Raw genomic sequence first — 27,851 nt, 5'->3', positions numbered from 1 at the left:
GAGAGCTGCAGACTACCACACGCCTCCTCCGATACATGTGGAGTCGCCAGGCGCTTCTTTTCACCTGACAGTGAGGAGTTTCACCAGGGGGACGTAGTGCGTGGGAGGATCACACTATTCTCCCCAGTTCCCCCTCCCCCCTGAACAGGTGCCCCTACCGACCAGAGGAGGCGCTAGTGCAGTGACCAGGACACATACCCACATCCAGCTTCCCACCCACAGACACGGTCAATTGTGTCTGTAGGGACGCCTGACCAAGCCGGAGGTAACACGGGGATTGAAGCAGCAATCCCCCCGTGTTGGTCAGCATAGGTTTTCTTTATAGAAAATAGATCACATTTTAATAAAGGAGCTGTAATAAAGTTAAAGTGTTACAAAACCTTATAAGTGCCAAGTTATTCATTTATTAATCACTAATTACAGCAACACTTGGGTCATGAATCTGAGAGCATTGTGTTTTACAGTGTTTCAAATCAGCAGAATTCATATAAATTACATCACTGTAATCAAAGGTTGGTGTAAAAGTTACTTTCATAAAGCTCTTTCTTAAGGACTTACAACACAACATTAACAGATGACTTCAAATTTGTAATAACAGCCTTATTACTACATCAGAGTTGTATCTCGTGTCTTTTCCTTTTTTAATCTTAACTCCTCCTGACAGTGCGTACCAGACTACACCGTCTAGACTAAATGATTTGCCCTAACGTTGTTGTGAGCAATTATTTAGAAAATTATCGGATGGTTATCGATATTCTAAAGCTACAATCCTTGATTCAAATTTAAACTAACAGGGTGTCTCCACTACCATATTTTCAATTACCATCAGTCCAGAAAGACACAAATTGCGTATTTTCAATATATAACTTAAACTCTTGATTATCTATGTAATTATAGCTCATTTGATATGAACAAATAAATGCCAGATTGGATCTTTAAGCCATCTGCAAAAGTTAATAAGTTGTGAAAGCTTATGTGTCTTATTATTCATTTATTAATCACTATTTACAGCTGCTCATGAGAAAGTGTGAATCCCACATTTTACTTCTCAGAGGGACCGTAAACAGCATTCATGTACTGGATGAAACCTTCTTAAAGTCACATTTTAATTTAAATAATTCAGAAAGAAAGCGTTCCACTGACAGTCTCTATGTCTAAGAGGACCGTCAGAAAACTGGATTCATCCAACAGCTGCTACGCCTGCTGTTTCAAAACTGTTTTATACACTTGATTTCCTGGAAAATGTACACGTCTTACTTAAATAAATGTTTCAATTTATTCATTTATCTTCCCTTTAGTGACCTTTTCTTCTCATTCTCTTGTAAAGTTTTATCTGTATTTTTGCAGCAGGGCACCACAGTGTCTCAGTTTTCCAGTGTGAAGGTTTGAAGAAATGAGTGGATGTGCCTATTGGCAGATAAACGGGGTTTATCGTGGTGCAACAGATTTATGACAGTATGATAGCTCTTACCTGGCCATCATGGGATATATACTGAAATATTTCACCTGTACATGTTGGTAGTCATTTCCCAGGTCCTGAGAAGCCGCTGTCTGCCTCTGTTGGTTCAGCCATTCCTCCATCTCTGTCGATTCCCGGATGAAGTCGTGAAGATGGAGGACGTCCGTCAGCCGCTGGCCTCTGACAGGAGACACAGACAGACAGGGAGTGACAGAGAGAGAGAGCGTGCGAGAGAGAGAGAGAGAGAGAGAGAGAGAGAGAGAGAGAGAGAGAGAGAGAGAGAGAGAGAGAGAGAGAGAGAGAGAGAGAGAGAGAGAGAGAGAGAGAGAGAGAGAGAGAGAGAGAGAGAGAGCGAGAGAGAGCGAGAGAGAGAGAGACCAAATAAATTATTCACTTGTTTTGTTGACTTCAAAAAAGCATTTGATTCCATTTGGCATTATGGATTGTTCTACAAATTAATTAAAAGTGGTGTAGGGGGTAAAACACATGACATTATAAAATCAATGTACTCAGGCGCTAAGTGTGGCATTAACATTGGATCCAAAAGAACCCAATATATCCCTCAGGAGTGTGGAGTGAGATAGGGCTGCTCTTTAAGCCCAACTCTATTTAACATATACATTAATGAAATTTTTAAAAAAAAGTCAGTCAAATTCTAGAAACACCTACAATTCGGTGACTCACACTCTTTCCATAAAGCCTTGCAATGCCAAGTGTTGAGCAAAGATAAGAACTCTCCTACCAACCTGGTCTTCTACCATCCTGTTCCACTAACACATTTTAAGGCACAAGACCAGGTCCAGACTACACAACATATTCGGCTTAAAAAAATTCCTCAAACCTAAAAGACAATTCTTATGAATATTGGCAATCCAAAACAAAATCACAAAGCAAGATGCAATGCTATCTGACCCTAGACAGAGAATACACATTAACAGATTACCTAACTAAAACAAAAGCAATAAATCTGAGAAATACACTGACGAAATTACAGACTCGGTGAGCATCGCTTAGCAGTAGAAACTGGCAGACACAAAAAAAACTTGGCTGCCAAGAGACAAGTGTCAGCAGTGCAAAGACAACTTAGTGGAGACAGAGCTGCACTTTAACAGAGTGCAAAACACTCCAATCAATCCGTAATTGCTTCTTCCCAAAATTTGAAGAAAAATACCCCAAATTCGATGCTCTGCCAAACCACAGTAAACTACCCCATTTATTGGGTGAAGACAAAGAGAGCTGTACTATAGCTGCACAATATGTTCTCACTTGCCACCATCTGAGGGATGCTGAATGATACACATATTCACACACATATTTCCTACTTTTTACACAAAGAAGCCCAAGACTACACTCAGACACACACACACACAGACAGCCTCTCTCTCTCTCTCTCTCTCTCTCTCTCTCTCTCTATGCACACACATACACGCACAGATAGTCGTCCTAACTATCCTACTGCTTTTAAATAAAATAAAATTAATAAAGATAATAATAATAATTATAATTAAATAATCAATAATCAATAAGTACTACTGGTAACTGATTACCAGTCTGGTTTTTGTACTGCACCTCTATATATTCTGACTTCTTGTATGTGTCTATGTATAAGTACACGTTGGGTATATGTTCTGAATTCTTGTTGTGTCTACGTATAAGTACATGTTGGGTATATGTTCTGATTTCTTGTTGTGTCTATGTATAAGTACATGTTGGGTATATGTTCTGACTTCTTGTATGTGTCTATGTATAAGTACATGTTGGGTATATGTTCTGACTTCTTGTATGTGTCTATGTATAAGTACATGTTGGGTATATGTTCTGACTTCTTGTATGTGTCTGTGTATAAGTACATGTTGGGTATATGTTCTGACTTCTTGTATCTGTATGTGTCTATGTATAAGTACATGTTGGGAAGAGGTTCTGACTTCTTGTATGTGTCTGTGTATAAGTACATGTCGGGTATATGTTCCGACTTCTTGTTGTGTTTGTAACGACTGCTTTGGCAATACAAGTGCCTATTTGTCATGTTAATAAAGCACTTTTACAATTTTAATTTTGAATTTGAATGATAGTGAGAGAGACAGACAGACAGAGAGAGACAGACAGACAGACAGAGATAGACAGAGAGAGAGAGACAGACAGAGAGAGATAGACAGACAGAGACAGAAAGACAGACAGAGACAGACAGACAGGCAGAGAGAGACAGAGACAGAGATAGAGACAGACAGACAGAGACAGACAGACAGAGACAGAGAGACAGGCAGACAGACACAGAGACAGAGACAGAGAGAGACAGACAGGCAGAGACAGAGAGATAGACACAGAGAGAGAGACAGACAGAGAGACAGACAGAGAGACAGAGAGAGAGAGAGAGGATTAGTTACACAGTGGAACAGAGAGAGAAGCTCTGTCAGCCTCTGGCCTACAACAGGAGAGACAGTCAGATAGATAGATGGTAAGATAGACAGCAACAGACAGAGGAAGAGTTAGACAGTTCATCCTCTGGCAGGAGAGTCAGACAGACAGGTAGGCTGTTGGATAGTTGGAAAGCTACATGAATCCATGGACGGAGAGATTCAGCGACAGAATGTGACTGAATGTAAAAAGAGAAAAGCAAAGTATTTTCTGTGCTGGGTTTTGTTTTCTGGTATTTTACAGAAGCACTTCTGAGCAATTTCTCAAACAACTGAAGTACCATTCTCTGCCCAATAAGTTTATTTTACCTCAGGGAAATACAGATCAGTTCATTCAGTGATCACTTACACACTTAATGCAGTTCAGGGGAACAGGAGTGTATCCCAGCATGCACTGGGCAGAAGGCGGGCTGCTTTAGTGATTTTTGATTTAGTGATTCTTTTAAAATAAAATCATTGCATTGTTTGCATAGACTCAAAACTATGAAAACAAATAATTTTCCTTTTGATCACAATAAAAGAAGATAAATGTACACTGACAAGTGCTAGAAAGCTTAACAAGTGAAAACGGAGAGCTTGTTTCAGTCCAGGTGTAAAACCGGGCAGGCTAACTCGCACGTTATATGGTTTTCGCTGCTGCAAATGTAGAGAAATCAGACTCATTGTAAGTAAAGTCAATTTTTTGAGGGAGTTGTTTCTTATCCAAAGCAAGGGTCTAAGGACAGGATGTTGTGTTGCTGTAAAGCCCCTTGAGGCAAATTTGTAATTTTTGATACTGGGCTATACAAATAAAACTGACGTGACTTAAAGCGTGGAGATGGAATGAAGACTGAGTGCTGCAGCTCATATTGTATTTTTGAGCCCAGTTTTTTTTCTCATTGCAGCTGGAGGATTTTCCCCATCACTTGGTTTAGAGCACTTCAAAATGGTTTTTCAGCTAGGCCCCAGGTTGGGAAATGCTGCATCAACAGCTTCTTTTTACAACGGGTGCCCTCTATAGGAAAGGCATCATGAGTAGTGTGCATTTTTTATTTCTCTGTCTTCAAACAAAATGTGTTTATGGTGGAAATCCCGTGACCCACCTGACCCCCTGCTGCAACCTTCTCACGGTTTGTAAACCACTGGTGGAAAGAGGACACTCACCTGAGAGCTGCTTGATGGTGGAGCTGTTGAGCCAGGCTGCTGAGGCGGCTGTAGGGTCTGTTGAGTTCCTCCAGACTCCACTCCCTCACAGCCTGCTCCACCTGCTGCCCCAACATCTCCACCTCCGTCTGCAGCACCTCCAGCTGACCCTCCAACACCTGCAGGAGGACACCATGGACAGGAGAAGAGAACGAGAAGATATTTTGATTCCTATTAAAGTGTTGCTCCTTCAGAGAAAAAAAAAATTGTCTTATTTCATACATCTTTTTCAACCAGTGTGCCATGGAAAACTAATACGCTGTTAAAAGTTGACCAGAAGTGCCGTGGAAAAACTTCAAATTCCATTTAAAACTGAAACTATATACTAAATAAATAACAAAATAAAATAAAAGCAGGTAATATTTTTATTAATAGAAATTAGCACTTGTTTTGAAATTTCAAATTTTATGCTAATTCTTTGTATCGTAGTGGATAATGACATGAGATTTTTTTTTAATTGTAAAAGTGGCAAAAAAGGTAGGGAAACACTGATTTCGATATTTCATATTACAGATGACTGCATTAGTATAAATATGTTTTTACAACTCAGTTGTAAAATGTAACATTAATATTTTATAAAGATGTAAAACTTTTCACAACCTTATGTCTGTATTTGTTTACTAAGTTCGTTTAGGTGTGTTGTGTCTTAATCTGGCATACAGCAGCTTATTGACAGTGACTACAGGATTTACTGTATTTTAAAACCATCACAGCCAAACTGGAAGCAGTGATTTTATCCTGGAGACTAATAAACATGGAGTTTGCTCAGTTCTTTCGGGCTGTCCAAGTGTAAAGATTAGATTCTGAATGGATTCATTTGATTCATAACAGATCATTTCGTGTCCCCCCGGCCTCCCCTGCCATTCATTTGACAGATGAATCCAATATGACGATGATGTGATACTCCACCACAGCTGGGAATCAACAGCCTGTTTATTAAATGCGATTAAAAGCACTAAAAACACCTATAAGTTAAAACAGGATATCTATAGATTGTATATGGGGGAAAGCTGTGTAGTTTTGTGTCTTATCCTCTCTGTAGCCGTTATTTAATCTGTCCCGGGTTGACAAGGTTAAATCAGGTCTGCACCACAACCCGTCACAATGACAAACTATAAGCACTACACGTCACAATGTAACTTAAAGAGTAACTAATCCCAAGCTAACTAACTAAAAACATGGCAGCGTGGTCTTGGTACTCTGTGATGTTAGCATAGCAGAATAAACACAGCTGCAGCTAACAAAAATAATTATGGGTCTGTTGGGTGTAGGTGGTTATGCTGTAACTGAATCTATTGGTTGAAAGTTCATCACATTCATATGCGATTCGATTCACACGTCACTATTTTAAGGAATATATTTGTATTGCCTCAACTTTAATGGTTCTTCTTTATGAAGGGGTTCCTCAGGGAACGTACTGGGGCTCGATCTAAATTTGTGGAACCATCAGAGTTCCTTCACAGGGCGTGTGGTGTACCTGGTGCTTGGTGATGAGGTTCTGGGTGGCCAGCTCGTTCTTTCCATAGTCCTCAGACTGAACCAGAGTCAGAGTCTCTGTTAGTCTGGATTCCAGCTCTGCACAGTCCAGCAGCAGCTACACAGCCAGAGATAATATTTATATATATATGAAAAAAAAAGTCAAACATCAGAGACAAAATCACAGGAGACAGAATCTGTTTTATTTTTATATGTCAGTTTTCACATACTGGGAATTTTTTACATTTCTTTCATTTCCCCCTTTTTTGCTCCCCAGTTGTATCCAGCCAATTACCCCACTCTTCCGAGCCATCCCGGTCGCTGCTCCACCCTCTCTGCCAATCCAGGGAGGGCTGCAGACTACCACACGCCTCCTCCCATACATGTGGAGTCGCCAGCCTCTTCTCACCTGACAGTGAAGAGTTTCACCAGGGGGACGTAGCACATGGGAGGATCACGCTATTCCCCTCAGTTCCCTCTCCCCCCTGAACAGGTGCCCCGACTGACCAGAGGAGGCGCTAGTGCAGTGACCAAGACACATCCCACATTTGGCTTCCCACTCGCAGGCACGGCCAATTGTGTCTGTAGGGACGCCCGACCAAGTCGGAGGTAACACGGGGATTCGAACCGGCGATCCCCATGTTGGTAGGCAACGGAATAGACCACTACGCTACCCGGACGCTCTACATACTGGGAATTTGACTTGATGAATTGATCACTATGACAATTACACAATTCTAGTGTATTCAGTTTAATTCTTATTATTTTCTAATGTAGTCACACACATTCAGATAAACAAATAGACATGCTGCACACACAAACGCACACTCTTTACATTCTATTAGTCCCTTTCTATTGCATAATTAACAAAAAGATTAACTTGAAACCCCATCTCTCTCTTTCTTTCTCTTTCTCTCTGTCTCTCTCACTCTCTCACACACACACACACAGACACACACACACACACCTGCTCTCTGGTGACAGCCTTGTTGAGGTGAACTGCCCTCTTCTCACATGCCTCCTCCAGGTCCTCCCATTCATCTTGCAGTTGGTTACACCTGTAGTTGCAATAATTAATCTGGAGTCAATAAACCTGATTGATGGGATTGAAGATGAAGTGCAGGGTTGTTGGCCACTAGTAGTGCTACCGAGTAAATTGACACCCTGTACCATAACAAAACCACTAACATAACTTCATTTTGAAGCACGTATGTGCACGACACAACCATGGAGGTGTGAAGAGGAAGATTCTTACTGGCTAACAATATGCTAACTGAATAACCAATGTGAATGGTAGTTTCAGGGCTTAGCATTTTGTGACTCTTGATCAAATTGCTTCTTCATAGCCATGCAGTCATCTGACAACAGAAACATAAAGATATGTCAATGACAGCCTTTGTATTATGGTAGTGACCAGTGCTAAGGAAATAAACAAGTATTTAAAGACTTTTATACTAGGCTTTATGAATCTGAAATAAATCCATCGCCAGACAATTTTGATGCCTTTTTCTCAATAATTAATCTTCCAAACTTGTCAGAAGACCATGCAATACAAATGCAGGAAGCTATTATAGAGCAGGAAGTTACAAATGCAATTTTATCACTGAAAGTAGGAAAGTCACCAGGACTGGATGGGCTACCAGTAGAATATTATAAAAAATACATTGATATACCGGTACCCATATTGACTGTATTCACAGAAGCATTCACACTAATGCTTACTGACCGACTGACAGACAGACCAGACACATTTAATGAGGCTCTTAAAAAATTGATTCTGAAGAGAGACAAAGACCCCACTTATCCAGGTAGCGTCAGACCCGTAAGTTTGATAGTTGTGGACAGTAAAATACTTAAGTGCTTGCAACAAGGACAGAGAGAGTACTGCCGCATGAAATACACATGACATTTATTACATCTGATTTGGTCGAGCTGTAACAAGGACACACCTATAGCCGCCTTTTCACTTGATGCTGAAAAGGCTTTTGATAAGGTGGGATGTGCTTTCCTCATACATACAATGAAAATATCTAGCTTTGGAGACGGTTTCATAAAATGGGTTAAAGTGATTTATCCATCACCGAAAGCATTTGTCTTAACTAATAGCCTGATGTCCCCCTTCTTCAACCTTACAAGGAGTTCAAAGCAAGGAGATCCTCTCAGCCCTCTGCTTTTTGTTATGTTTCTAGAACCAACAAAAAGCTTTAACCACCACACACACAGAGAATTGAACCTCGAACCCTGGCAGTAGTAATTGCCTTGTTCCGTAGGCCGCGGAACCGGTATGGCCAGTAGGGCCGTGGCCATACCTACTTTGGCGTGCATCAAACATAAACATGTGTAAAAATTCAAATCGCAAATACGCTACATTCTTAATGTATTGCACTTTTGCACGCTTCCCGGGCTAATTTCCACTAGCTGTAAGCCTACGTACAGTACGTAGCCTATCACAAGCAACAAGCTCTGTTTCCTAATTATTGATTGGTTATTTGTGTCACGTGAGCTTAGCGTCACACGGACGTGAATTTCACAGAACAAAATACCAGCGCTCTATGTAAATAGGCTAACTGCTAGTGTGTTCGCTAAACTTTAAGCAATAGTAACATTAAAATTAATGATGAAGCGTCGAAAAACAACTGATTTCTTCGGGTCAAAGTTAATCAAGGTAGCTGAGACAACCACCGTCACTCCAGCCCACAATGAGCCCCCTGAGTAACCAGAAGTAGAATTTCTAACTGTCGCAGCTCCAACTAGCCCTTCTGCCGCTACCCTCAACGTTATGAGCCTATTGCCAGATGTACACAGGCTGTTGAAATTGTTCTATACAATTCCCGTGTCAATTGCCAGCGCCGAGAGGTCTTTCTCAACCCTTCGTCGTATGAAGACTTATCTAAGGTCAACAATGACTCAAAGGAGACTCAATGACTTGATGTGCAGCCACACACACAGGGATGCTTTGGCCAATGTGGATGGTCTCGCCATCGCCAGTGACTTTATCCAGCACAACGAGAGATGGAGGAACTTCTTTGGGAACGTTTAAGACGGGGTGGTGAGTGTTGACATTTTTTAATCCTATGCAACTGGACTTGACGTGTCAAATGATTTATGCTTTCTAATCATACTGATTATACTATTTGATTGTGACTCAAGTGTAGGCTATAATCAGGACAAATAAAAACGGCAATAATAAATAAAGTTATGCGTTACAAGTGTGGTTTGTGTGTGTGTGGGGGGGGGGTGACGTCACGTCATTCTTGGCCCTACCCATTCGAAATGTGTTCCGCGGCCTATGCCTTGTTCCACCCACTAAAATAAACAGACTTTGACTTTGGGACTCATACAGCAAGCAATTCTTTAAGAAAATAAGAATATGAAATGGGAAATACTGCTTCACAGTGACAAACTGTAATATTGCAACAACTTGAAAAAAAGGCACCTCTGCTGCACCTCCCCTCCATCTGATCGACTGAGTTTTCTTAGGCTCCGCCCTTTTTCCAGGATCTGATTTAGGTGTTTACGGTGGGCATTCACCTCTGCCTGCAACTCCTGAGAAATCACACACACACACACACACACACACACACACACACACACACACACACACACAGACCAATCTTTCAGAACACTTTACCTGAGCAGTGTAAACTGGAAAAATCTTATTTTAACAGCAGCTTGTGGACACCTACAGTGGGCTTGTCATTTCAGACACTAGATCCTCTGGCCCAACTGATAACAGGGAGCTGACTGAACACGTCACCAAACAATAAATGAAAGATGCTTCGTAACCATTTCACATCTGTAGAGTCATGGTTTTGTAAAGTGTTAAGAACAAAGGGCGGGGGGCATCCGGGTGGTGTAGCGGTCTATTCTATTATTGCCTACCAACATGGGGATCACCCGTTCGAATCCCCCGTGTTATCTCTGGCTTGGTCGGGCATCCCTACAGACACATTTGGCCCTGTCTGTGGGTGCGAAGCCGGATATGGGTATGTGTCCTGGTCGCTGCACTAGCGCCTCCTCTGGTCAGTCAGGGTGCCTGTTCGGGGGGGGGGGGACTGGGGGGAATAGCTTGATCCTCCCATGCGCTACATCCCCCTGGTGAAACTCCTCACTGTCAGGTGAAAAGAAGCGCCTGGCGACTCCACATGTATCGGAGGAGACATGTGGTAGTCTGCAGCCCTCTCCGGATTGGCAGAGGGGGTAGAGCAGCGACTGGGATGACTCAGAAGAGAGGGGTAATTGGCCAGATGCAATTGGGGAGAAAAAGGGGGACAATCAAAAAAATAATAAATGGCAGGACATGGTGGAGAACAATATTTTCCTAGTCTTGGGATGATTTTGCTGTCAGCAAGGAGTACCATTTTAATTCCATTTTTACAAACAGCAGAGTTCTCCTTTAAATAAAATATTTATTTCACCATATTTTTATGGGATCAAACAGCATCATATCTGCAAGCAAATCAGAATAGTCCCTTGAAGTGATGTCACACTGGTAACAATCAACATAAGGCCGCCCATGCTGAAAACAAGCTAGCATCTGATTGAACAGCCACTGATTCTGTCAAGGGCCAGCACTACTACCAGCCAATCAGAGTAGCGGCTCCTGTAAAATGCTATAATTATGTTAATGACCCCCCCCAAATAGTATGTTTAACAGCCCCACATCCACAAATTACTTTTAAACAACTTTTGCAAAAAACAAAAAAACAAAATGTCAAAATGAGTTGGTTATACCAATTTGTCGAAAAAAGGATGGGATGCCACCCCCCCAACCCCCCCAAAAAATAAACCTTTAGAGTGAATATATCCCAGGTTAACAGTTACCTTGTGTTTCTGCATCAGGCTGAGGGCGCCAGCCAGAGACTTGTCTCTCCCTGTAGAACCAGAGACTGGCTGGTGTTCTGTGATCCAGCTCAGCTCCAGATCCACATCATGATAGAACCCAAACAGAACCACCGACGCCTCCAGTTGTACCCGCCGCTGCTCCAACGGCCCCTGGAGAGACTTAAAGCTATGACAGGGACAGACAGACAGGGTGGTGTAGTGTCAGCAGATATCTGCCATTCTGAAGCGTCTCTTAGCAAGACATGAAATCCCATCCTGCTTCTGGTCTGTTCTGATTATGACCTCTGACCTCAGTTTTGAGGAACAGGCCCGTAGAAAATTTCTCAATAGGGATCAACAGAAAATCCAAACACCATTTTCAATATATTTATTTAACTAATATTATTTAATTATTCACACAGTTTTGATCCTGACTAATCCAATTCAGCCTCATCACAGGATTATCATTATCATTATTACTACTACATTACTATTAATACTGCAGCTATTACTACTACTACCTGTTCAACTATTACTACTACTACTATTACTAGCTACAACTACTCCCCTTACTGTTTGCACCACAATTACTATTATTACTGCTACTACTAAATCTACTACTGCCATTACTGCTTCCTCTACTGCTACAACTTCTACAACTACTACTACTAACTACAACTACTACTACCACTCTTACTGTTTGTACTGCTATTGTTATTATTACTTTTGCTAATAGTGAATCTACTGCTACTTCTTCTTCTTCCACTCAGGGGACTCCAAATGGACTCACAGTCGGAGGTAGGTGTCTGTATCCTGGAGCAGCCGTTGGGAGTCAAAGTGGGTGGAGGCGAGATGTTTGGCCCGGCTGACGATGGAGTTTATCTTCTCAGCCAGCTCCTGAGCCTCCTGCTCCAGCTGCTGGTGCTCCTTCACAGAGAGCCAAAGGAGTTACAGACAATATCTGGAACCAGACTAGGAGGAGATTACGTCCATGTCAGACCTTCATCCTACTATCTAGCTGCAGAACCCTATGGAGCAGACTTTAATAATAATAATCCTCAAGGATGTCATAGCTTTTATCCAATGGTATCAACATATGTACTATTTACATGGTATTCTCAAAGTGCTGGACATATACTGAAGAATGGATAATACTAATGATAATTATATTTGATTACCAACAGAAGTTCAGTTTTCTTGTGACTTGTCTACTGTTCTGTTGACGGAAGTACAGAACTGAACTGATGAAACTAGAAGGAATTCAGCAACTAGTTTACAGGCCATAATCACCTGATCTTTGGCGTCTATAAAATAACTTATTTTAACATGGCATGTCCATCCATCCATTATCCAAACCGCTTATCCTGTAACATGGCATGTGGGATTGTGAATATGAATGTTGTATTCATGATATGATTGGTTTGTCCCCCCCCCCTTTTTTCTCCCCAATTATATCTGGCCAATTGCCCCACTCTTCCGAGCCATCCCGGTCGCTGCTTCACCCCCTCTGCCGATCCGGGGAGGGCTTCAGACTACCACATGCCTCCTCCGATACATGTGGAGTCACCAGCCACTTCTTTTCACCTGACAGTGAGAAATTTCACCAGGGGGATGTAGCGTGTGGGAGGATCACACTATTCCCCCCAGTTCCCCCTCCCCCCCGAATAGGCCCCCCGGTCGACCAGACGAGGCGCTAGTGCAGTGAGCAGGACACATACCCACATCCGGCTTCCCAATCGCAGACACGGCCAATTGTGTCTGTAGGGACACCTGACGAAGGCAATGGAATAGACGGCCACGCCAGCCTGACGCTCCCAATTTTGTTATTTTGATTAATTTATCTGTTTTATTGTGCAACCACTGAATAGTATAATGTCATGTTTGCGGTTTATTTTGGATGTTGTGTTAATGTGCTGGAAAAAAACAGAAACAACTCTGTCAACTTCATTTTGGCGAAGTTTGCAGCGTGGTACATCAGCGTTGCATTGTGGTGACATACCTTCAGTAGCTGTCGACTGGAACGAAGGTCACGACCTTTGACGGCATTCTGCAGCATGCGCTGGATGGCCTCAATCTTCAGTTTGGCATCCTGAGGAGAAGGTTAGAGATGCTTCATGGCACTTACAAAAGACTATACCAACTGTCTGTCTGCCTGCCTGTCTGTCTAAGACAGCCAAGCCAATCAATCATTTAGCTCCTAAAATTAGTGTTATTCAACTGTTGGTTAATGAGTGGTTTAGTGCTTTAATTTGTTCCGGACGAATGGGAGGGAGGGAGGGAGACAGACAGACAGACAGACAGACAGACAGACAGATAGAGAGACAGATAGTTAGACAGATAGACAGAGACACCTGTAGCAGCTCCATGAGTTGTTCCTGCTGGCCAGCCTGTCTGAGTTTGTCTCCTCTTTCAGCCATCTTGTTTTGTAGCTGAGTCCATCTGCTGCTGACCTGTGACAACTTCCTCTGAATATTCTGACTGCTATAGGGCTCCTCAGCCAACATCTCCTCTCCCAGCTGGACTCACACACAAACACACACACAAACACAAACACACACACATACACACACACACACACACATTGACAGGATGGAGAGACAAGACATCAGTGAACGAGTGAAGTCAGAGTGTGTCCACACTAACATGGTCAAATCTGAAAATCTATCTTTTCTCTTTTTTGGTCCTCCATCCACCCTAAGCCAGCATTTTGGACCACTTAAAATGGAGCAAGGTAAAGGTCAACCAGCATCTCCACCTCGAGTGACACTAAAACAAACGGAGACACACAAACACACACACACACACACACACACACACACACACACACACACAAACTGACAGAAGGACAGAAATCTAGAGCGATTGATAGATTGACAGACTGACAGACAGACATAGAGACAGACAGTGAATCAGCTGTCTCACCTGCAGTAGTCTGTCTAGTCGAACCTGGTTGGCCTGCATCTCTCTCTCTGCTGCCTCGTGTCTCTTCAGTTTACGGAGGATGTTGGTGGGATCACGGTACGACTCGTCCTCCGCAACCTTAAACTTTTCCTCCATCCACAGCAGCAGCTCCTCCCCATCCCTCAGGAACTCCTACAATACATCACAGCTCATAACATACAATACAACACCAGAATCACTGACTGCAGTCAGTTAATGAACCAGTGGTTGAACGGTTAGCTAGTCAATCAGTCACAGAGACAGTAACTACAACCAGCAGGTCAGGAAGTTAATTATGAACTGGTTAGTTTAATAATTAGGTAGTGAATAGTTGGTTGGTTATTTATTGAGTTATTGAATTACTTGTAACCTCTGTCAGGTACTTGCTGCTCAACTAGGTAACTAGTAAGACATCATTTGTGAATAACAAACCAGTTAGCGACTGCCAGTTCAGTCAGCCGGTCAGTAAGATGGTGAATAATTACTTAGGCATCAGTTAATTAAATTAGTTAATTGGTTAAGTTAGTCAGTTAATTAATTGGTCAATCAACCAGTCAGTAAGTTAGTGAATGGCTAATTAGTGAGGTAGTTAAGATAGTATGTTAGTTACATTATTTGGTTTGTTTGTTAGTCAGTTTTTTTAAGTTAGTTAGTTTGTCAGTCAGTCGGTCAGTAAGTTCGTGAAAGGCTAATTAGTTAGTTAAGATAGCTAGTTAGTACCTGGTATTTCATGGAGGCCAATAGGAGGTTCCTCCTCTCTTTGCTCATCTCTCCCAGCTTCCTGTTGGCCTCATTGATGCTGTCACTCCTCTCCTGGATGCTTGTTGTAATTATAGTAACAATTATTTATCATATCAAAACAAATCATATAAAAACAGTAACCCAGCCACTGAGGATGCACAAGCCAGTGCATCAAGCCTGGATAAATGGTTGCATCAGGAAGGGCATCCGGTATAAAACCTTTGCCAAATCAAATATGCGGATCATAAATCAGATTTCCATACTGAATCGGTCGCGGCCTGGGTTACCAACGACCGCCATCAGTACTGTTGGCCAGCAGGGTGCTGGTGGAAACTACTGGTTGAAACTGCTACTGTTGGGCGAAGGAGAAGGAGAGGGGGAAGGCATGTCCAGAGGCTGCGGGACAGGAGGAAGGGTAAGCATGTGGAGGTGAGAGTCCGAACTTTGAATGTTGGCACTATGACTGGTAAAGGGAGAGAGCTGGCTGATATAATGGAGAGAAGAAAGGTAGGCATACTGTGTGTGCAAGAGACCAGGTGGAAGGGGTGTAAGGCCAGGAGCATCGGAGGTGGGTTCAAACTCTTCTACCATGGTGTGGATGGGAGGAGAAATGGGGTAGGGGTAATTCTGAAGGAAGAGTATGTCAAGAGTGTGCTGGAGGTGAAGAGAGTGTCAGACATAGTGATGAGTATGAAGCTGGAAATCAAAGGAGTGATGATGAATTTTACCAGCACATACAGTATGCCCCGCAAGTTGGGTGTGAGATGGAAGAGAAAGAAGAATTCTGAAGTGAGTTGGATGACGTGGTGGAGAGGGTACCCAAGGAGGGGATAGTGGTGATTGGAGTGGACTTCAGTGGGCATGTTGGTGAAGGGAATGGAGGTGATGAGGAGGTGATGGGTAGGTATGGTTTCAAGGGGAGGAATGTGGAAGGACAGATGGTAGTGGATTTTGCAAAAAGGATGGAAATGGCTGTGGTGAATACATATTTCAAGAAGTGGGAGGAACACAGGGTGATGTACAAGAGTGTAGGTAAGTGCACACAGGTGGACTATATCTGTTATCTGAAAGGGATTGGAAACTGTAAGGTGGTGAAAGGGAGGTCGTAGCTAGGCAGCATTAGACAGCGGTCTATAGGATGACATTGGAGATCAAGAAGAGGAAGTGAGTGAAGGGAGAGCCAAGGATCAAATGGTGGAAGTTGAAGAAGGAAGACAAGGAGACTTCGTGGTGGAATGAGGAAGTACAGCAAAGTATACAGAGGAAAAGGTTGGCAAAGAAGAAGTGGGACAGTCAGAGAGATGAAGAAAGTACACAGGAGTACAAGGAGATGCAGCATAAAGCCTATTGTATCTATATGATACTCAGTAATTACCAGCGAGCTCTGTTCAGCTACATGTAGTTGTATATTACTTGGTTATTTCTGCATAATGAATGGCCTGAGATACAAGGCTTTATCTGATTTTTTACTACTGATTTTGAAATTTTGGATACCAAGATTTTCTTCTGCAAAATAACAAAGGATGGGCTCTTTACTTCCTGCCATTAGCTAATTGAATTTCTCTAACAGGAAGTTGAGGAACATGTTGAGGATCTGCCATGTTGTCCTTCTGTTTTACATTGAGTTTAATGAAGAATTTACTAAGTCTTGTCACAACAGAGAAAACCAAAATTTCCACTTGCACGGACTGCTAAGTCTCTATTCTTTTCTTTTCTATTCTATTCTATTGTGTTGTCTTACTGTTTGGTGGCGTAGTGGTGTTTTGCGATGAGTTCCAGGCTGCGTTCAGTAAAACTGCTGATCCGTTGATCCAGAGCTTTAATAAGACCCTCCACCTCTTCCTGTCTGCCCAGCAGACTGCGAACGCTGTCCACCGAGTCCTGAGAAGGACACCACACATTCATTTTAGAATCGAAAATAACATTAAAATAGCACAAATAATACATTAATTTCTATCAATGTTATCTTCATGAATCTGTAATTTCAGAAACAAAAAAATATAAACACAAAATGTAATCAGACAGATTATATTAGATTTTTCTCATTTTGTGAACCTTTTTGAATATGTATTACAAAGCGCAAAACTTTAATACGTTTTCCTTACTTTCACAAAAAATTCCATAATTCTCCAGGTCTGGAAATCATTAATTAATACTCCCATATTTTTCAGATCTGTGCAAACACCCTGGGAATGTTAATGCATCTTGTCCTTGTGTTAAATGGTAATGATGATAGTGTTAGAAGAATTATATATTAAAACAATTTTGGGTTTACAATAGTTTATATTGATGTGACTGTAAAGGATCAGAGAGACATGGCCAGCCTCTATCCATCTCACCCCGAGGTCTGTGACTCTTAGCCGGGCCTCGTGTCCAGACACTGCTGCTTCAATTCGGTCTCCTTCCTGGTTTAATCTCTGGAGCTCCACCCCCTGCTCCAATAGCCTGTTCCTATTCGTCCACATCATGTCCAGCTTGGACCAATCAGAAAGGAGCTTGTCCAGGGTTTGCTGGATGTCAGCGCCTTCTTTCTTCCCAGCAAAGGTCAGCTGGAGAGATTTCCCCAGTGTCTCAATTTCTCCCAGTCTGAGGAAGCAGAAAACACCAACAGTGACTTTAAGTCCACATTGGTTAGCTCCACATAGACACCATGCTGCCAGTACTTCTTTAAATGTCTAGTTAGAAAGAATTCACAGCTTTCTTTTTTATTATTTAAACATCGACAGGTTTACAGTTCATGACAGATTCAACAGATGAAAAAGCAAATGACAATACAAACCAGGAATGTATCAACACAATGCATTGAAAATAAGACATCCACTCTCCCCATGCCAGACCACACAGCCCTGCTATTATCATCTGCAAACAATCAGGTCCTAAGTTGTAAAAGGACTCCAAACTTTATAAAACTGAAAAGGTTCCTCTCTTAAATAAAAGCTGAGAGCTTAGACAGGCATGAACTCCAACACACTACTTATCGACAGTGCAATGTTAGGGGGTTCCTCCGACACCCACCTTAAAAGAAATGCATCTCCTAGCACAGAAGAGGAGGATTTTCAGTTTTATGGGGGGATTTTATGGGGCTGCAGACTACCACTTGCTTCCTCCAATACATGTGGAGTCACCATCTTTTCACCTGACAGTGAGGAGGATCACGCTATTCCCCCCAGTTCCCCCTCCCCCTCGAACAGGCACCCCGACCAACCAGAGGAGGTGCTAGTGAAGCGACCAGGACACATACTCACATCCAGCTTCCCACCCGCAGACACGGCCAATTGTTTCTGTAGGGATGCCTGACCAAGCTGGAGGTAACACAGGGATTTGAACCGGTGATCCCTGTGTTGGTAGGCAATGGAATAAGACCACCACGCCACCTGGATGCCCCAATTTTCAGGAGTTTTAATGAATTTGGAGGAATATTTGGGGGCTTATCTAAACCAAGAACGCATGATGAAAGAGGAATGTTAACTATTTGACCAATTATGTCATTGATTTCTTTAAGAAAATCTTTCCAGAATTTGTGAATATATACAAATTCTAGTAAACAATGAATGTATGTGCTTTCTTTAGTCTTGCACTTATTACAAAACTTTGATAGATCTGTGTTCAATTTATTGTGTCTCAAAGGGGTAATATCTAGTCTATGATTCATACTCTATTAGTGGTAAAACAGCCGGATAGGTTGAGCCACATATCCCCCTCTTTATCTACAATTTCAACACCAAAGTCATTCTCCCATTCTGTTTTAATTTCAGCTGTATTGTTTTTCATTGTCCCAGAGAGTGACCCACAGAATCGTGTCACTAATTTGCTTGAGTCCCAGCTATTAATGAATATTTGTTCGAAAGAGGAGATGCAAAACAGCAGAACATTCGTTTAAATAGGTGTATCCTCCCCAGCAACAACAAAGGGAGACTGGACCAATGGGCGAGATCCTGCTTAATATGCCAAATTAAAGGAGTAAAATTGGCCTCATACAAATCAGGTAGATGGGGCAATATGGATGCCTAAAGAAGTAAATCCTGATGGAGACCATCAAAAAGGAGAGGCATCAGTGGCTACATAAGGATCATGCTTGGAGAGAGACATCGCCTCAGATTATTAGTTAACCTTGTATCCAGAGAACATATCAATAAACTCAATAACTCTGTTAGCAGACCTGGCAGGATTACTTAGGTAGAGTAATATATCATCAGCATACAATGATATTTTGTGCTGCTTTGCCCCTGTTTGAATGCCCCTAATGTTAGGATCTGTACAGATGGCCTCTGCAACTGGCACTATTGCTAATGCAAAGAGTAAAGGTGGTAGCGGGCATCCCTGTGCAGTGCCTCGTTCAAGTGGAAAGACAGGAGATTATTTGTCATTTGTAATTACAGAGGCTTTTGGAGCAGCATAGAGCACAATTACCCATTTAAGGAAGTTATCACCAAGTCCAAAGTTAGCAAGGACATGAAATAGGTATGGCCATTCTATCCTATCAAAAGCTTTATCTGCATCCGATGATACAACCAATGCCTTGTCTTCCACCTAAGCACCATATTGTATTATATTTAATAACTGCCTTAAATTATTGCATGAATTACATCCTTGTATAAAACCAGTCTGGCCTGCAGACACTAAGCGTGGTAACCCATCCTCTAGACGAGGGGTCTCCAATCCTGCTCCTGGAGAGCCACCGTCCTGCCGGTTTTCACTCCAACCTTAATTTAACACCCCTGATTCTACCGAATACCTACTTAACAAGACCTTGATTAATTGAATCAGGTGTGTTAAATTAGGGTTGGAGTGAAAACCGGCAGGACGGTAGCCCTCCAGGAGCAGGACTGGCGACCACTCTCTAGAAGCTGCTCTAATATTTTGGCCAATATTTTCCTGTCTTGATTTAATAACAAAATTGGTCAGAAAGAAATGCACTCATCTGCTAGTCAGCCCTTTTTTTGTGACTCAAAGAAATACAGACCTCTGTTGTTGAGCTAGGAAGTACACCTTCTTCAAAAGACTGAGCCAGCACCGCAAGCAGTGGCTCTATTAAATAGTCTTTGAATTCTTTATAAAACTCTGCCATTAGGCCATTGGGCCTAAGGGCCTTATTTTTTCAAAGTTCGATTATTGCAGCAACCACTTCCTCTTGGCTAATGGAGTTATCCAGTAGCTGTTTTTCTTCTGAAGCTATATGCAGTAAGTCAAAATTTGACAAAAAAAAAAAATTTTCAGCATGTTTTGTTTGGACATATTATCTGTCTCAGACTTGTGCCAACCTTCATAAAATGACCGGAAAGAGGAATTGATTATTATGGTGCAATTTATTACCGGGCTGGTCTTTTATACCTGTGATAGCCTGTGATTGAGTTTTTTCACATACTAGATTTACAAGGTATCTACTTGGCTTATTTCCATACTCATACATTGTTTGTTTACAGAAGAATAGTGACTTTCCAGCCTCGGATGTAAGAATGGTTTTGAGAGCAGTTTTAGTTGCATCAAGCTTTACTTGCATGGTTATCTGATGGATTAGCGTCATGTTCCTTTTGTAAGTCCAATGATTGATTCTTGAGCTCCAAGTGTTTGAGTTTTTCTCTGATGTGCTGTGTAGGAGATAGTGATCCCTCATATACATGCTTTGGCTGTGTCCCATAGCAGATGAGGCTTCACTTCAGGAGTTTCGTTTTCAGTAATGACATATTAAAACTGTTCTCTAAAATGTTTCCTAAATGTGGGGTAGTTTTTAAATCTTCAACTACCACACTGTTGCTCAACTGAGCATGAGAGCTCTGGAAACACTGGTGCATGATCAGAAATCAAGATGCTACCTATTGAACAAGTGATCACTTTTTCTAATGATGGCTTGGGTTTAAAAAAAATAGTCAATTCTGGATGATGTCTTGTGTACATTCGAATAGAAGGAGAACTCTTTTGTCATTGGGGATGCAGAAAATCTAACTCTAACTCACTAAAACACTGTGTTAGGGACTGGCCTAGTTGTGGGCTGTTGTGAGATTTATTAAGATGGTGGAGACAACAGTTGAGGTCTCCAGCTACTTTTGAGGTAGCATACAACCAGTTGGAAAAAAGAGAGAACGTGTATTTGTAAAGACAGCAAATGATTTGGTGGAGCATAAATATACATAAGTGACATATTATCCCCATATAGGAGCCCTTTGATGATAACATATTGGCGAATTTGTCTGATTTAACCTCCACCTCAGTTAATGGGAGTTATATGTGTATTAAAACTGCAACACCCTTACGCCTACTATTAAAATAGGCCTTATAGACTTGGCCAACCCAATCTCTTGTCAATTTAAGATGTTCTGATTCAGTTGCATTTCCTGTAACAGCTATCTGAACCCTCTCTCTTTTAAGATAACATAAAATCTTCTTAAGTTTTATGGGATTATGGACGCCATGTACATTCCAGGAGCATACTTTAAGGGGAGCGGTGGTAGTCATGTGAATAAAATGGTTAGAAATCATTGACTGTGATAGGAAAGAAAAAATTACAATATCAAATCTGTCATCTGTTGAAACAAGAACAAACAAAAAACACACAAATAGAAAACAATGAAACCCCACCCCCACGACACTATCCCCCTTCCCGATGAAGTGCTCAACTTTGTGCATATTGCACTAAAACCAGTGCTCCTCTATATAAAACACTTAACAGCAAACACATAAATGAAATAACTGGGGGTACGTGGTGGTGTAGCGGTCTAAAGATCGGCTTTGTGTCGATGCAGTTGCCCACTGGGGACCGGGGTTCACGCCCCGGTCTCATAAGATCCGACTATGGCCGGACTTTACGAAGCAGCAATAATTGGCAACGCTGTCTTCGGGAGTGGGGCGGTGTCGGCTTGTGTTCGTCACATGAATGCGTCTCTGTGTGTGTCGGAAAAAGCAGTGGTTCGGCCTGGATTCGCCTTGGCACGAAAGTGGCGAGACGTCTCCTTTGAGACTGCCGGCCAGAGAGATGCAGTTGGCGAACGCATGGAGTACGAGGGTGGGTGTTTGAACTAAAATAGGGATCGATTGGCCACTAAATTGGGAGAAAAAGGGGAAAAAATCAGAAATAAATTTATAAAAGAAAACCAAAACAACTGAATACAGCAAAGTGGCATTTTGCGTAGATAAGGCCTATATAAGGATGAGCGAGGTTAACGCAGCAACTCGGTGAACTCATAATGATAACGTTATCCTTGTGAACTAACATTAGGTGTAATACCCAGACAGGCAGCTAATAATAGTAACCTATATTAAGTAAAAACAGTACAACCAATGGGTTAGGCTTTGCTCAGTTCCACGCTGAGTGACAATATACATCATTCTTTGTCCTGTTGTGAAAGTTTTTCAGAGATGTCCATCTGTTTAATATGGCAGTGATATCCATTCAGCTAACAAGGCTACATTAGCCACTAGCCATGCGCATATGGCATACAGTTCAGTGGAGCACTGAGTGATGCTAGCACTAAATGAAAAGATGGTGTAGCTACATGTCAAACTGCTGGGGGCATATTTCCCATATGCAGTAGTTAAACAACTACAGGCTTGTAAAAGATTTAAGCTTTTCAACCTTTTCTTTCTCTACCTACAACAGGGATAGCATTTGAAAAACACCTGCAGTTGTTCCTGGTTGTCTCTATATCTCAGAGTTTTATTTCCGGTCTGCTAAGTGACGTGTTGTGATGTCAGTTGGTGGACAGAAAAACTACAGTCTAGTTTATCTTGGGTTTCTAATCTCCACTCTTATCTACTCTCAAGATGCCGTTCAAAAACACACATCCAGTTCTACCAGCTTAGCTCCATTGCCAAATGGTTGAAATGACATCTCACAACATTAGCACAGAGGATTTTATGGATGACAATATATGATAGCTAGCGTACAGAAATGCATTCTGGTACATGTAGGCGCCATGGGAGAGACTGTGAACAGGACATCACTGATTTGTCTTCATTTTGTAGATTTTGGACATGGGACCACCTCTGGACTCACGTTTACAATGGTGTCTTATGAACAAGTGAACTCGAGTCCTAAACCTGTCCTTTAAAGAACAAACCCCTCTAGTGTCTCAGTCAGACTGTGTCCATGACTGTCCATTATCTATGACTTCTCTATTGTGCTGGCCGGGTAGTTTATGGATGGTTACTACTACCTACGGTAAGTATAGGCTGCTCATTTCTGTCAAACCAGGAAGTAGATTGGCAATATCATCCACCACTGTTAATATTGGTCATTTCAGCTAATAACTCTTAATTTGCACTTTGGTTTTCACTTCCAAATATGTGATTTAGATAATTAGGTTAAATTTCACTTGCTAAAACATGACTGACCCCCCTGTTCACTTGTCCAGCGGTGGTCCCGCATCCAAAATCTACAAAATAAAGCTGATGAGTAAAATGAAATCATAACATACGTATAATGGAAAAAACTATGAAAATACAACCCAGGTTGCAAAAAAACAGAATATTCTTTCACATTTCACACAGTTCTGACCCTTAAAAGTTCGGGGGAAAATTAAAAGTGAATCTCTGGGCTAGTCCAGTCTCCTCTCCTCACCTCCACTCCCCCATCTCCAGCCGAAGCTCCTGGTGCTGCTCCAGCAGGGTAAGTGCGGAGGCCACGTCTGTAGCTGACTCCTCCTCCAGGAGGCGGTCCTGCACTGACCCCGCCCACAGCTGCAGTGCCTTGGCCTGCTTCTGAAAGCTGTGTAGCCTCCTGGTCTCCTCAAGGAGGCACTGTCTGTCTGCAGCCTGCAGCTTCACCTGTAATGACATGAGTACAGGCTCACAGATAGGGAGCACTGCTGCCACTGCTGCTAATGCCGATATATCTCTGAGTAAGGCACTGAAATCCAAACTGGTTCTGTGTTTAGAAGACTGGTTGTACTGGACACCTCCCAGTAATCAACATTAGAAGACTGTGGTTGTACTGGTCAGCTCCCAGTGTGAATAGCAAGCAGGGAATGGTCACTTTAAGATAATTTCTGAAGAGTCAGCCTTCCAGGATAAATTAGAGGTGACAAATTCTCATGGACTGGCTCTGGTTTGTACATCACAGATTTGGACACAGTAAATATCTTCTTCAGCCAACATATCTATCAGCAGCTGGAAAGATGTTCCACAGTAAAATCTTTGATTACATGACATCTTACTGTGATAATCTGTTTCTAGTTTTGAAGTGAACTTTCACCTGTTTCAGCAGAGCCTCCAGACCGTGAACTTCCTGCATGATAGCTGCACTCTCTGCCGGACTGCAGTCCTGCTTCCTGTGAAGGAGGCAGCGACATCATTCTATATGAGATGCAGTAGAGATTATAATAGTCGTATCATATCAGATGCTTGTCTCTAAACCTAGCCTAACCATGACTGATGTGGCCTGACAGTCTATACAACACACACAAAAATGAAACTGACTTATGTTTTACTGAAGATAACCAACTGCTTTTTTGAGAAGTGTCATAACAAAGAAGGTGCTGCCTGAAAATCAATGTGATATCTAAAACCATCCTCATGAAGACTATGCAATACTGACAAAATCAAATATCGCAAATATTTCTGACCAAATACCTTGATATGGATAATGTGACAATATTTAGTGGATGACTAGTGGTTCTTTATTAAGATATTTACACAGCAGAAAATGTAAATAAATCATCATTAGTCATGTGGATATGATGACCAAGCAGGTTGAGAAATTCATTGTTTGTTTCACTAAAACAGTTCGAAGAAGTTCAGATAATTGTCTCACTTTACTGTAACGCAGCCTTTAACAGCAGGAAATGACAACATCTAAGTTTTATCACCGTATTACCACAACCATAATCCTACTGTTACAACTGTATCTGTTCTCTGTTCAGTCACTCATTTTACCTGGTTTGTCTTTTTGTTGCCTCCCTGTTTTATTTTGAAATCCTTACCTGTCATGTTTTTTTTGTTTTTTTTGGGAGGAGGATCCACCCCCCCTTTTCTCCCCAATTGTACTTTGCCAATTACCCTATTTTCCGAGCAGTCCCAGTCGCTGCTCCACCCCCTCTGCCGATCCAGGGAGGGCTGCAGACTACCACATGTCTCCTCTGATACATGTGGAGTCACCAGCCACTTCTTTTCACCTAACAGTGAAGAGTTTCACCAGGAGGACGTAGCATGTGGGAGGATCACACTATTCCCCCCAGTTCCCCCTACCCCCTGAACAGGCGCCCCGATCGACCAGAGGAGGTGCTAGTGCAGCAACTAGGACACATACCCACACCTGGCTTTCCACCCGCAGACACGGCCAACTGTGTCTGTAGGGATGCCCGCCCAAGCTGGAGGTAACACGGGGATTCGAACCGGTGATCCCTGTGTTGGTAGGCAACGTAATAGACCACTACACCCACCTGGACACGCCCTTACCTGTCATGTCATTTCAGTTCCTGCCCCTAATTTTGCCACCAGTCAGCCCCGTATCTTCCACACCTGCTCCCCATTCCCTGATTAGCCCCTCAGCATCTATACTCCCCTGGTTTCCCTGTGTCATTGCCAGATTGTCTAGTGTGGTTTGCTGGCTAGTAGTCCAGCGGTTTTCTCCTTTTGAGCTTTTTGCCTGACCTGCCCATGTTTAACTCTGCTGCCTGTACTTTGGACTCCGTGTTTGCTGCTTCCCCTGTTGCCTGTTTCGGACTGATTTCCCAGTAATCTGAACTGAATTCTGAAACTGAAATGAGAACATTCACAGACAAATTCTGAAACTATTTATCAGCATTCCTGCTCCCTGTCTGTTTGACCACATACTATACCGATTCCCTGGTCTTCTGACCTCTGCTCATTAAACTAAGTTTTACCATATCATCCTGTCTGTGTGTCCTGCGTCTGGGTCCTCCCCGAGTTTGTAGCAGAACAATTTGGCCAACATAGACCCACCAGACACAGACGAACTCCGCCAGGCTCTCGCCAATCAAAGCCTTCTCATAGGTCGACACAATTAGATCCTCCTCAAAGTGGTGGGGGCACTCCAGAACCCGACAATCAATGTCACCCGCATTGGAGCCCAACCCAACCACATCTACACTCAGCTCTCCCCACCACAGCCTGAAGTAAAATTCGAACCCAATTCTTGCGCTCTGGCACCCACTCCTACACCCGTTCTGGATCTACTAGCTCCCCAGTCCAGTGAGCCCCAGATTCCCTCACTGGAACATTACACTAGAAGCCTGGGTACCTGCAGGGCATTCTTCATGCAGTGCCAGCTGGCTTTTGAGCAGCAACCACTGACCTACAACTCAGGTAAGTATGAAATAGCTTATTTTGCAGGCTTCCTTAAAGGCAGAGCTTTAGACTGGCCATCAGTAACACGGAAGAGTCAGTCTGCTATAAATTACTCTTTTGACAATTTTTTAGCCGAAATAAAGAGAGTATTTGACCACCCTGTTCAGGGAAAGGATGCTGTCAAATGCCTCCTCGCCCTCCGGCAGAGCCCCATAGTATAGCCGATTCCTTCGGATTCATAACTATAGCTGCTGACTCTGGGTGGCATGATGAGGTGCTTCAGGGGATATTTCTAAACAGCCTTTGTGAACGAGTCAAGGATGTGTTAACTGCTCGGCATGCTTCTGCTGACATTGATTCTTTGACTTCCCCGGCCATCAGATTGGATAATCCCCTTCGTGAGCAATGTAGGGAAAGGGTTAGCCGTCAGCCGCCCCAGTCCCCATCTCGCTCCTTCCACCACCTTTTGTGAAGACAGGCTCAAACCTCTCCACTGGCTCTAGAGTTTTTTTCCGCTCCAGTGCCCCCACTTCTCAAGGAGAAGAACCCATGCAGGTGGGTCGGGCCCGAACTTTCACCTACTGAACGTCGTGGGAAGATGGAGGCCGGAGAATGCATCTACTGCAGTCAAGCTGGCCATTTCCTCGCTGCCTGTCCCCGCCAGCCAAGAGTAGGCTTGCCAGTCACAGTGGGGGTTCTGGTGAGTCGTACTACTTCTTATTCTGTCCCTCGACCCAGGATGCAGCTGGAGACTATGCTGTGCTGACACCAAAAGTCCCTGTCACTGTTTGCCTTAGTGAACTCCGCAGCTTATTGAGAGTTTGCTGGACATTAATCTAGCCAAACTAGTCAGTATTGACAGTGAACCATTGGCTGTCCCCCCTTAATGCTAATGCCTTCAAATGCAAATTCATCGCCCATGTCACTCATCACACCAAACCCCTGCAGCCTATCCTCTCCAGTAACCATCATAAGAACATTCAGTATAATCTTATCTCCTCTCTTAAAGCCCCAGTGATTTTCAGGCACGACGGCCTTACATCTTGGCCACGCTCTTCAGGTAGGCTATCTTTCCCTCCAGGGTGTGGATGTCTCTGAGGGCCTGCGCCTGCTTCCACTCCTCAGCCTGCAGGCCGGCGGACGAGCAGCCGGCGTCCACGGCATCCAGCTGGCCCAGTTGGACATGGAGCTGGGCTCTGGCCTCTTCACAGCACTGCAGGAAGGAGTGAACATCAGCTGTGCTGAGCAGCTCATGGCCTTTCTCCTCCTTCAGCTGCTGGATCTGCTCCCACCTGGAGACCCACAGATGAGGAGCAAGGTCAAACAAACATGGTTGAGAAAAATGCTTTGAAAAAGTTTTAGTATCTCTAAATACTGAAAACACTGTCCTCAATGTAATCAATAAAATATTCAGTTACAATACTCATAAAAAGTAACTTACTATTTAGATTACATTTAGAATAAATTTAGGGTACATCTTCAAGACATGTGAAACAGCTGTGTTGTATCCTGAATCTTATTTATGTCACATTGTGGTTTATTACTTGGTGTTACTGGTATGTCCATGTTATTAT

The 27,851-nt window shown here is 42.7% G+C and overlaps 1 protein-coding gene across 1 annotated transcript in view; it reads right to left on the bottom strand.

Moving 5' to 3' along the window:
- sptbn5 (spectrin, beta, non-erythrocytic 5) overlaps positions 1–27,851 on the bottom strand; it is a 150,739-nt gene that overhangs the window by 58,905 nt on the left and 63,983 nt on the right. Inside the window, 16 exon segments of the mRNA XM_056296305.1 lie at positions 1,507–1,639; positions 5,017–5,174; positions 6,533–6,649; positions 7,499–7,589; positions 9,968–10,077; positions 11,356–11,542; positions 12,146–12,282; positions 13,355–13,444; positions 13,707–13,871; positions 14,278–14,448; positions 15,016–15,115; positions 16,778–16,917; positions 17,376–17,622; positions 23,591–23,796; positions 24,224–24,299; positions 27,318–27,569. Of these exon segments, the coding sequence (XP_056152280.1) occupies positions 1,507–1,639; positions 5,017–5,174; positions 6,533–6,649; positions 7,499–7,589; positions 9,968–10,077; positions 11,356–11,542; positions 12,146–12,282; positions 13,355–13,444; positions 13,707–13,871; positions 14,278–14,448; positions 15,016–15,115; positions 16,778–16,917; positions 17,376–17,622; positions 23,591–23,796; positions 24,224–24,299; positions 27,318–27,569 (2,380 nt within the window).

The sequence above is a fragment of the Lampris incognitus genome, chromosome 16 (assembly GCF_029633865.1).
Source record: "Lampris incognitus isolate fLamInc1 chromosome 16, fLamInc1.hap2, whole genome shotgun sequence".
In the NCBI taxonomy this organism is placed as follows: Eukaryota; Metazoa; Chordata; class Actinopteri; order Lampriformes; family Lampridae; genus Lampris; species Lampris incognitus.
Note: the sequence above shows the minus strand (reverse complement) of the source record. Positions and strands in the feature narration are given on the sequence as shown.